Source organism: Triticum aestivum, chromosome 5A (genome assembly GCF_018294505.1).
Source record: "Triticum aestivum cultivar Chinese Spring chromosome 5A, IWGSC CS RefSeq v2.1, whole genome shotgun sequence".
Lineage (NCBI taxonomy): Eukaryota > Viridiplantae > Streptophyta > Magnoliopsida > Poales > Poaceae > Triticum > Triticum aestivum.
The window spans coordinates 20,712,895-20,724,957 of NC_057806.1; the positions used below are offsets into that span (position 1 = coordinate 20,712,895).

Genomic DNA, 12,063 nt, shown 5'->3' on the forward strand with positions numbered 1-12,063 from the left:
ATACTAACTCGGATGAAAAATCATCTACTCGAAAAGTTACATCCAAATTTTCAAAATCCTCAAAAACCTAATAGAAAAAAAATTACGGGGCTTTTAAGATCTAGAGTGGAAAAAATTGAAAAATATTCAAACAGTGGGTAAACTGTGGTCAAACAATGGTCAAACTAATTATTCTAGAATATTAGTGTTACTAAATAATTATTTTAGTTATTTCAATTTGGTCAAATCTGGTCAAACTGTGGTCAAACTATGGTCAAACAATGATCAAACTAATTATTCAAGAAATATTAGTGTTACTAAATAATTATTGTTTTTTAAAACAATAGTTTCAAACTCAAACAGTGAAATGTGTCACTTCATGCTCAAGAAAAATTCCTAAAGGTTAATAGGATTGACATCTTACTATTGTCAGGAAAACAACAAGTGCAGACTCGGAAACGAAGGAGAAAAATAGAACCTGAAAGTTAAGCGTGCTCGGGCTGAAGTAGTGAGAGGGATGGGTGACCGGTCGGAAAGTTAGATGATTTGGAATGAGTGATCCACACTTGAGCAGTTAAGAGAGGTGATTAGAGACTAAATCATCAAATAATTCAGAAAATTAAAAATAAAAAAATTCTAAAAAAACCCTTTAGTACTGGTTGGTAACACCAACCGGTACTAAAGGTCCCCCGTACCAGGGCGCGAGCTCACGCCACGTGCTGGCACTTTAGCGCTGGTTCGTGCCGAACCGGTACTAAAGGGGGGGGAGGGGGGGGGCTTTAGTGCCGAAACTTTAGTGCCGGTTCCATAACCGGCACTAAAGGCCCTTACAAACCGGTACTAATGGTCCGTTTTCTACTAGTGTGTATAAATGGTGCATCACATTGTACCTGCTGATCTCTGCTTCACTCAACACAGCTAACTGTAGGAACTTCACAGACAATGCGTCCATGTTTTGATAAGATATCCCAACAAGATGACCACTTTGGTTGAATATAGGTGATCCGAAACGACCAAATGAATGAAAAGGAATATCATGCACCCAGTTTCCCAATGGGCTTTCTCCTCCACTGTTCCTCACAATAAAGAAAAATTGACAAAAGAACATTAGAGCTATAATTCTTTTCTAGAAAAGGAGCACCATGCCCCCAATATCATATCTCATGAAACTGATAAGCAGCACATAATAGTTCACATCAAAGGGGACACACTACCCTCGGGTTTCTGCTCAACGCAACCTTCCAGCTATCCTAACAAAAAAAAAAACACTAGAACTTCAAACATACTCGAAGCGAACGAAATTAACCAAACACATCATCGCGACCATCTACAGATTATCAATAACCAAAGAGTTGCAGCTATTATAGAGCCAAGAAGACATTAGAGCTATCTAATCTAGTAACCAAAATGCAACATGTTAATATACTCTTCTTTATCCAAATCAATCTATTCACTACGTTTATTCTGCAGAATAATATGGTGATAGCCTTCTAAAGTAACTTTAAGATTCGTGTGAACTTTCAAGGAGGTGTATACTGAAGCAAAACTTTAAAGCTTACATGACGTTTCCTGGACAATACATTGTTGGCGTGAAGAAATCCTCTTGCGGAAATAGAAAACCATACACTTCCTCCTCTCGCCGAACAGGACCAGTCTCAAATGTCACCGGTTGCAGATAACCATTTGGTTGCACCTGAAGAACCAACACACAGAAGCCACGTACGAAAAACTGCATCGATGGAGCCACAGGCACAGCATCGTATCCCTCAGAAGTCGGCAGATTCACCACGAAAGGGCAGTTCTCCCGTCGGAAGAATGTGCGATCCGCGAGCACGACGCAGGATCCGTCGTCCTTGATGGAGACGATGGTGCCAGGGAGGACGACAGTCAGTATCTTCCCCTTGTTGTCAGGATTCGGCCACTTGAAGGAGATCCGGACGATGGACTTGCGCACAAATCCACGCTGAACCAAACAAACGTAGATAGATATAGATCCACACCATGAATCAGAGGGGCCAAAACATATGGGGAATCTCCATGAAGACGGTCACTGACCTGATCCATCTAGCAAGAACGAAAGAAGGTCGGACGCCGGCGAGGAGGGAAAAGGCGGGCGTTTTCAGTGGGATCTGGAGAGCGAGCAAGCGAGTAAGTGTTGCGAGCGCAAGGGGAATCGAGGGAGACTGAAAGGGGAGGGGAAATCTACTCACCGTCGTTGGCCGGTTTGGGGGCGCCGAATGGGACCGGAGGAGGGGGACGCGTCGGTGGGAGGTACAGTCGGTTGAAGCAGCGACGGCGGCGGAGGAACCCTAGACGGTCGCCCCTTCGCGCGCTCTCTCAGTGGTGCGGGAAGGTGACGGGAGTGGGACTAGCCTCTCATGCTCGTAAGCAAGGTTTTAATGGCGGTTTTCTCGACTTGGCGGCAAAACTAAATTATTCAGAGCAGAGCAAAGCTACAGTGATTCAGTTCAGGTGGTGTTCTGCCTCTGTTATGAAGAATGTGCACAGTCCAATTGATATTGCATTATTGGAATGTTCATTGTCTTGTTTTAACCCATGTATATATATCATACTCCCTCCGTTTCAAAATAGATGACTCAACTTTGTATACTAACTTTAGCGTCGGATGAAGGAAATGTCACCCTTGACGAGACCCGAACAGATGATATTCCACAAGTCACGACAGAAGAGAATGATATCCTCACGGCACCTTTCTCAGAGGAGGAGGTGAGAGCAGCGGTGTTCCAAATGGAACACAACAGAGCTCCAGGCCCTGATGGTTTCCCCGCAGAATTCTATCAGAATTTCTGGGATATCATCAAGGCTGACCTTTTGGAGTTGTTCAATTGTCTTCATGCCAATCGATTTGATCTATTCAGAATAAATTTTGGCGAGATTGTCTTGTTGCCGAAGATTAAGGAGGCTGAACGGATTCAGCAGTTCAGACCCATATGTCTCCTTAATGTTAGCTTCAAGATTTTCACCAAAGTGGCTACGAATAGGTTAAACTTGATAGCTGACCGTGTTGTCCGTCCATCTCAAACGGCCTTTATGCAAGGACGAAATATACTAGATGGTGTAGTAATCCTGCATGAGACCGTCCACGAGATGCACCGAAAAAACATGAGTGGAGTGATATTCAAAATTGACTTTGAAAAGGCATATGACAAGGTCAAGTGGTCTTTCCTTCAACAGACCCTAAGTATGAAAGGTTTCTCTGATAAATGGCGCCAGTGGATCCACAATTTTGTAACTGGAGGTAGTGTGGCCATCAAAGTCAATGATGATGTAGGTCATTACTTTCAGACAAAAAAAGGACTACGGCAGGGTGACTCTATGTCCCCAATGTTATTTAACATTGTCGCTGACATGTTGACGATTCTGATTGAGCGCGCCAAGCAGAACGGCCAGATTGCAGGAGTAGTGCCACACCTTGTGGATGGTGGCCTCTCTATTTTACAATACGCCGATGACACAATTCTTTTTATGGAACATGATCTGGACAAGGCTTGAAACCTGAAACTCTTGCTTTCAGCGTTTGAACAAATGTCGGGTCTCAAAATAAACTTCCATAAAAGCGAATTGTTCTGCTTTGGAGAAGCCGTTGAGGCGGCGGCCGATTATGCTGACCTATTTGGTTGCGCACATGGTCAATTCCCGATTAAATATCTGGGAATACCGATTCATTATCGACGCCTCACCATTGCGGAGTGGAAGCATGTAGAGGAGCGTCTAGAGAAACGGTTGAGTAGTTGGAAAGGAAAACTACTCTTAGTTGGAGGACGGTTGGTTTTGATTAATTCTGTCCTCACAAATATGGTTCTCTATATGCTTTCTTTCTTCCAACTCCCAAAAGGGGTCCTAAAAAGATTGGATTATTTTAGATCCAGATTCTTTTGGCAAGGAGACGATGAAAAGAAAAAATACAGGCTGGCCAAATGGAGCGTGGTTTGTAGGCCGAAAGACCAAGGAGGGCTCAGAATTCATGACTTGGAGGTCAAAAATGAGGCCCTACTCAGTAAATGGTTGTTCAAACTTCTTACTGAGGATGGTGTTTGGCAAACCATGCTGCGCAACAAGTATCTAGGTCAAAAGTCGGTGTCCCAGGCATTTTGGAAACCTGGCGATTCGCACTTTTAGGCTGGCCTAATGGCGGCAAAGAAACATCTCTTTCGCTTTGGGTCTTTCACGATAAAGGATGGGTCGGAGATTCGTTTTTGGGAAGACATCTGGCTAGGCAATGCTAGTCTTCGAGAACAATATTCAGGCTTATACAACATTGTTCGTGATAAGAATAATACTATTGCGCAAGTGCTTGGTTCATTCCCGCCGAATATTTCGTTCAGGCGGGATTTGATTGGCCCCCGACTTGTGTCATGGCATAATCTTTTATCCCGACTGGATTCGATTAACCTGACACAAGGCCGGGATGTGTTTCGCTGGAACCTTACTACATCAGGGTCTTTCCTGTAGACTCTATGTATCGTGCGCTCACACATTCTGAGGTACCAGTGAGTAATAACAAGAAAATTTGGAAGTCTAAGATTCCATTAAAAGTGAAAATTTTCATGTGGTATCTTCGTAGGGGGGTTGTGTTAACCAAAGACAATCTCGCACGACGCAACTGGCAAGGGAGTAAGAAGTGTTGTTTTTGTACTCATGATGAGACAATCAAACACCTCCTTTTCCAATGCAAGTTTGCGCGTTCTACGTGGTCAGTCATCCAAATAGCGTCAAATTTGTATCCGCCCACAAATGTTGCCAATATTTTTGGTCATTGGCTGGACGGTATTTCAAATAGGTTCAAAACGCTAATAAGGGTGGGAGTGTATGCCTTAATTTGGTCGCTTTGGCTATGTAGAAATGATTTTGTTTTTAATGGAAGAAATGCTTCTCCTCTACAGGTTATTTTCCGCTATACACAATTGCTACGTATGTGGTCTATGTTACAACGACCGGAGGACCAATCGCTGTTCAAGGCGGTCTGTATGCGATTGGAGCAGGTGGCTATGGAGGTTTTTTCCCAACATGGGTGGCAACATAACCTTCGGATCGATCCACCACCTCCTTCGACATAGGCATAGTGTCGGTCTATAGGGGTCTACTGTTGCCGTTTTGTCGGTTTTTTTCATCATTTTTTGTCAGACCTTCATATTGGGCTGTGTGCATCCTAGTTATGCAGAGGCCGGGTGTTACTCATAATGCTTTGTATCTGCTTGATGCTACATTTGAGATAATAAAATCACCCTTTATCGGAAAAAAAAGTATAAAGTTGGGTCATATTTTTTGAAACGGAAGGAGTATATGGGAGTTATTTACCCAAAATCATCACGCTTGAGACTAGGGCAACAACTTAGTGCCAGATTTGAACCAGGGCACAAAAAAACCATTGAAACTGCGCCTAATGCGTAACGCGGAGCATCGATGCTGAAATTTGATCGTGAAAATAACAAAATTGACAGGTGGGTCTTGCCTGTCAGGCCGACGTGGCAAAGACCAAGCACACAAAAATACTTTGACCGGCTGAAGTGGCAGATGAGATGCATGGTCATCTTCATTCCATCTATATTCCTATGGAGCATTTGCGTCCAGAGCTTGTGAGCGGCCATGCCCTTGCGATCTGAGAGGTCCATGGCCATGGCAGCCGAGCCCTTGCTCAAGCTAGGCGCAGCCTAGCTCAACGTCCAAATCCTCCTCTCCATTTTCCCTTCGTCTAGAGCCCGCTCCCATCCTCCAACCCCTTCCCCGCTGCCGTCGGAGACCAAGCCGTCGACGCCGCTGCACACCAGCGTGGCCACCGTCGTAGTTTCGCCGAGACACAATGTCCCAGAGCTTTGCCTCTTCACGCTGGCCATCCTTGATGACGAACAAGAGCTGAGACGCCGCACAACGACCGAATCAACCGCGTCTTCAACCTTGAGCCGCCGGCTCTCGTCGGTGAATTCACCACCTTCAGAGCACCTCTGACCTCGCTAGCCTGCTCAACTGAATCGCCATGAGTCCCTTTCCTTTTAACCCTTCCTACCGTAGTTGCTTTCGCTCTGTAACTAATTCCTCGTCCATGCCTGAGAGCTTCGGCCACCGTACATCTCCGCCACCGTCATTTGAGCACAAATTGATCATGCCTGAGCACGGTACTGAGATCCTGGAGCTCCTGTGAGGCCATCTAGAGGCTTAGCTTGCTCACTTGCAAGCTGTAACTCGGCCCTCGCGCTAGCCCAAGCTTCGCCACCGCCCAGCTCACCGTCGTCAATGCTACTGGCCACCCTAGCACCTTACCGCCGGTGCGGCCGCAGCCGGCGGGCCCTTCCCACGTCTCCTCCCTTTCCTCTCGAAGGCCATCTCCCTTCAACATGCCCGTAAGCTTGCCTCTGCTCCGGACCAGCCGCCGCAGGGCGGAGTAAGAGAGGAGGAAGAAGAAGATAAAAGGAGTAAGACGCTGAGTGGCTGACTGGTGGGTCCCCCATCCACCTCAGCAGGGTCAAACATTGACTTGCATTAGTCTTTGCCACGTCGGCCCGACAAGCAGGACCCACCTGTTGGTTTTGCTGTTTTCGCGACCAAAATTTAGCATCAATGCTCCGCGTTACGCATTAGGCGCAGTTTCGGTAGTTTTTTGTGCCCTAGTTCAAATCTGGTACTAAGTTGTTACCCTAGCCCCAAATATGGTGATTTTGGATAAATAACTCCACATATGGATAATGATCATTGTCTACCGGAGACACATGAACCGACGAGGACATGGGCTCTGCCGCAACCACAACACACACACACACCACAATCAATCAATATGCATGCACAACTCAAAATGAAGACATAAGGAAAACGAGAGAGCAACTAGTTGGCGAGCGCTCCTTGGGATGGGCTGAGAGCACGCCACTTGGCGCTCTCTCAATTTTTTAAATGCTTGGATCAACATTTTGAAATACATGATCAATTTTTTTCACACGCATTATAAATTTTTTGTATACATTTTTCATATACATGAGAAACATTTTCTCTATGTACATTTAACATGTTCCATATGCTTGGTTAATGTTGTTTAGAAAATGTTGTATGTAAATTTTATTTTATAATATTTGGAAGGATAAACCAAAGTAAAAAAATGAAGGATAAGCTCAAGCCATCAACACCCGCATCGAGCTCACTAACCTAAAAAAAGGTAACATGACCATGGCTGAATATCTTGGCAGGATCAAAAGTCTCACCGATGAAGTCGCGTGCACTGCCGCGGCTCTCTCCGATTCGGAAATCGTCTCCAAGATCCTCGCTGGTTTGGACATGGAGTACAATCCAATCGTTTCCGCACTTGCTGCTCGTGTGGAACCCATCACCGTCCAGGAGTTGTACAGCCAGCTACTCAGCTTCGACGCGCACCTCACCCTTCTTCATGGCGGCGACCTACGGCAGTCCTTAGCCAACTCTGTTGCTCGTGGTCGCGACCGTGGGCGCGGTCACCAGGGGCAGAACCGTGGCGGCGGTCGCGAACGCGGCGCTCCTCAGGGCGATGGCGCTTGCTCTGGTGGGGGCTATGGCTACAACAACGGGGGCGGCTACAACAACTCCAACAGCAGCGGCGGCGGCTTCAACTCCAACAATAGCCGCCGTCCTGCCGCCCCACGTCCTCATCCCCGATGCCAGCTCTGCAAGAAATCCGGCCATGAGGTCATGGATTGCTGGCACCGCTATGATGAGAATTTTGTCCCTGACACTCGCCATGTTGCTGCTGCCATGCGCGAACAAGAAGGAGAAGGCGTCTGGTACGTTGACTCTGGCACCACCGATCATGTCACCAATAAACTAGAGCAACTTGCTCTTCGTGAGAGGTACCATGGCGCTGATCAGATCCATACTGCAAGTGGAGGAGGTATGGACATTTGCCACATTGGTCAAGCTTCAATTAATTCCCCTAACCTTAAACGTGATCTCATTCTTAAGGATGTCCTTCATGTCCCACAAGCTGATAAAAATATTGCATCCATGTCTCGTCTAGCCACCGATAATAATGTTTTCTTTGAAACTCACCCTCGTTATTTTTTCATCAAGGATCGGGCAACGAGGGAACTTCTCCATAACGGTAGATGCATTGGGGGTCTCTACCCCATCACATCCGGAGCACTTAGTCGCCGGCGTCGTCAAGTCTACTCTGTCATCAAACCCTCTCTGGAAAGGTGGCATCAACGATTAGGACATCCATCTTCAGTTATAGTGAAACAAGTAGTTAATAAAGACAAACTCCCTTTGTCACAAAGTTCCATTAGTGAGTCTATTTGTGAAGCTTGTCAGTGTGCCAAGAGTCACCAGCTTCCGTATCCCAAGTCTTATAGTGTTTCTCATGCTCCTTTAGAGCTTATTTTAGTGATGTATGGGGCCATGCCCGAGATTCTTTTGGAATAAAAAAATATTATGTGAGTTTCATTGATGACTACAAAAAGTTTACTTGGATTTGTTTAGTCAAGTATAAATCTGAAGCTTTTCCTATCTTTCAAGAATTCCAGAAACTTGTTGAAAGACAATTTGATAGGAAAATTCTGTCAGTCCAAAGTGACTGGGGAGGGGAGTATGAAAAACTCAACTCTTTCTTCTGGAGCATTGGCATTGCTCATCATGTGTCATGTCCTCACGCACATCAACAGAATGGCTCTGATGAGTGCAAACATCGCCACATAGTGGAAGTTGACCTCTTCCTTCTAGCTCATGCTTCCATGCCTCTCAAATATTGGGATGAAGCATTTATTGCCGCCACTTATCTTATCAATAGGCTTCCTAGCAAAGTCATTGGCAACTCTACTCCATTAGAGCGCTTGTACCATCAAAAACCTGATTACAACTATCTTAGAATTTTTGGGTGTGCATGCTATCCCAATTTGCGTCCATACAACCACCATAAGCTTGAGTTTCGGTCCACTCAGTGTGTTTTTCTAGGATATAGCAATCTCCATAAAGGGTATAAGTGCCTTGAAGTTTCTACCGGACGCATCTATATTTCTCGTGATGTTGTTTTTGATGAGACACTCTTTCCTTTTGCCAAACTTCATCCTAATGCGGGAGCCTTACTTCGTGCTGAAAGCACTCTTATCTGATTCTGATGCACCTTTTGATCACGGGGGAGAATTAACTGGACTTGATCATGTGCAAAAATCCACAAGAAATTCTGATTCTGTTGCAATTTCTACTAATCCAAACTGTGATTTCATGTGTGAGGAAACAAACAAGGGCGGCGCGGAACATAATGAAGATCTGGCTGACGACACGCGATCCCAGGCGGATCCATGCGCTCAGCCTGCCACTGTCAGGGTGCGATCCCAGGGCGATCCGCTCGTGGGCCTGGACTCACGTGGGCAGGCGGCCGACCGAGCAGCCAGGGTGGAGCCCGCTGGTCCTGACGCGTCGCCTCGCGCCAGGTCTCCGCGCATCGAGCCACCCGCCAACCCATGTGCGGGAAGGGGCGAGTCCCCTGTCGCCGCGTCACCGCGGGCCTCCTTAGCGGCCGACCACGGGTGCGTGCCTGGCCCCACAGTGGCTAGCCGCGGCTGCACGCCTGGATTCCTGACCGGCAAGGCGTCAGATTCCCCCTTGGATCAGGAGCCGACAGATTTGCTCCCTATCTTGGATAGAGAACCGGCTGGATCTTCTGTGGCCGATACAGCTTCACCAGGATCGCGTGTTCCATCATCCACATCGGCTGTTCCTGTGCCTTCTACAACTTCCCTTCGGCAAACAAGGTCCCGGTCAGGTATTGTCAAAGAAAAACAGTACAATGATAGTACTATAAGGTATGACAAAGTTAAACGAGCTTTTCTTACCACTACCGGTGAACCAATTCACTTGCATGATGACCTTGCTAATAAGGATTGGAAGGAAGCTATGGACAATGAATATGATGCACTTATGAAAAATAAAACTTGGCACTTGGTACCACCAAAACATGGAGACAATGTTATTGATTGTAAGTGGGTATACAAGATAAAACGAAAGTCTGATGGAAGCATAGACAGGTATAAGGCTCGATTAGTTGCCAAAGGGTTGTTTAAGCAAAGGTTTGAAATTGATTATGAAGATACCTTTAGCCCTGTTGTTAAGTCTGCCACTATTCGACTTGTTCTGTCTATTGCTATTTCCAGAGGTTGGAGTTTAAGACAACTAGATGTTCAGAACACGTTTCTTCATGGTGTTCTTGAGGAAGAAGTGTTCATGAGGCAACCATCAGGCTATGTGGATCACAGCACACCACAGTATGTCTGTAAGTTGGATAAAGCATTATATGACTTGAAACAAGCACCGAGAGCTTGGTATTCCAGACTGAGCATGCAGTTGCAACACCTTGGGTTCATACCATCCAAGGCAGATACCTCATTGTTCTTCTTTAGAAAAGGCAATGTTACTATTTTTGTGCTTGTTTATGTTGATGATATAATTGTTGCTAGTTCAAGTGCAGAAGCTACTACTTGCTTGCTTAAGGATTTAAAGTTGGAGTTTGCCCGCAAAGACTTGGGTGACCTTCATTATTTTCTTGGAATAGAAGTGAAGAAAATTAAAGATGGCATACTTCTTTCACAGGAAAAATATACCACTGATATTCTCAGAAGAATGGGTTTGGAAAATTGCAAGCCGGTTAGTACACCAATTTCTACCTCAGAAATGCTTACAGCAGAAAGTAGAGAAGCTCTTGCACCAGTTGATGCAACAAATTATAGGAGTGTTGTAGGTGCTTTGCAATATTTAACCTTACTCGTCCTGATATTTCCTACTCAGTAAACAAGGTATGTCAATATTTGCATGCACCTAGAACTACTCATTAGCTGCAGTTAAGAGAATTCTAAGGTATCTTATGTACTCAGAAGGTCTTGTACTTCAAATTACCAAGTCCTCCTCTCTTTTTGTAACTGCTTATTCAGATGTAGACTGGGCAGGATGTGCTGATGATAGAAGATCTACAGGTGGTTTTGCTGTTTTTCTAGGAACAAATCTTGTGTCATGAGCGCAAGAAAACAGGCCACTGTCTCAAGATCAAGTACAGAGGCCGAATATAAAGCCTTGGCTAATGCTACAGCTGAAGTAATGTGGATTCAGACACTTCTTTATGACTTGGCATTAAAGCACCTCGGGCTGCGAGACTATGGTGTGATAATATTGGTGCAACCTATCTCTCAGCCAATCCGGTTTTTCATGCAAGAACAAAACACATTGAGGTTGACTTTCATTTTGTCAGAGAAAGAGTGGCTCGGAAGTTGCTTGAAATTAAGTTCATTCCTACAGGAGATCAGCTTGCAGATGGGTTTACAAAACCGCTTACTTTGAGAGGATTGGAAAAGTTTACATACAATCTCAACCTTGGCAAAGCTCATTGAGGTTCAGATTGAGGGGGAGTGCTAGAATTGATGTATAGGGATAGGACTTGTGTTTAAACTTGTACTACATCTCTATCTCTTCTTCTCTCTCCCGTAGCTCTCCTCTCCATATCTTCTGTAACAATCGTTATGATCGATCTCTCCACAACTTGTACGCCAAGGCTTATGCCATATATATACAGATGTGGCCCGAGATAAAGGGTTCAACGCATTCCAACCTATTTTACAGACATCTCCTGTGTTGGATGCTGCTAATCCTGATGAGTCGCCACTTTGTTTCCTGAAAAGGGCAAAAGACTTGCGCATTGATTGTTCTTGGGGAGATGCTTGTTTTGAATCAGCACGTGCACTTAGAGCATCACCTTTTGGGCACCGGTGATTAAATTTTCTCCCACTCGTCACCCCAAAGGCTTAGTTTTCGCCCAATTTAGCCAAAAATTAGAGCCGGCGCTCCCAGGCCAAACCCAGCCTGCCGGGGGGCACTTGGGGGAGGAGAGAGATGGCTTTGCATGTCTTTTCGCCCACAGTCAGCCTCTCACTCCCTCTCTTTACCCTTTTTCTCCGGGCCACACCCACGTGCACTTTCCATTTTCCTTCCCCTCCCCACCAAGTCACATGTCGCGCGTCTGTCTTCCCGCTCGCCGCCTTGCTCCTCTCCTCGCCGTGCGCCTGCCTCGCCACTCCCTGCCTACTCGCCGCATCCCCGCCTGTGCCTAGCTGCACTCGCCGTCAA

At 45.9% G+C, this 12,063-nt stretch overlaps 1 protein-coding gene across 1 annotated transcript in view; it reads right to left on the reverse strand.

The window, feature by feature from the left end:
- LOC123106386 (uncharacterized) overlaps positions 1 to 2,339 on the reverse strand; it is a 4,238-nt gene extending 1,899 nt beyond the window's left edge. The window contains exons 1-4 of the mRNA XM_044528572.1: positions 2,190 to 2,339; positions 2,035 to 2,108; positions 1,539 to 1,942; positions 870 to 1,049 (exon numbers count right to left, since the gene is read on the reverse strand). Of these exons, the coding sequence (XP_044384507.1) occupies positions 870 to 1,049; positions 1,539 to 1,942; positions 2,035 to 2,043 (593 nt within the window). The 5' untranslated portion in view covers positions 2,044 to 2,108; positions 2,190 to 2,339. The remainder of the gene's footprint in view (positions 1 to 869; positions 1,050 to 1,538; positions 1,943 to 2,034; positions 2,109 to 2,189) is intronic.
- Between the last annotated feature and the right edge of the window lie 9,724 nt (positions 2,340 to 12,063).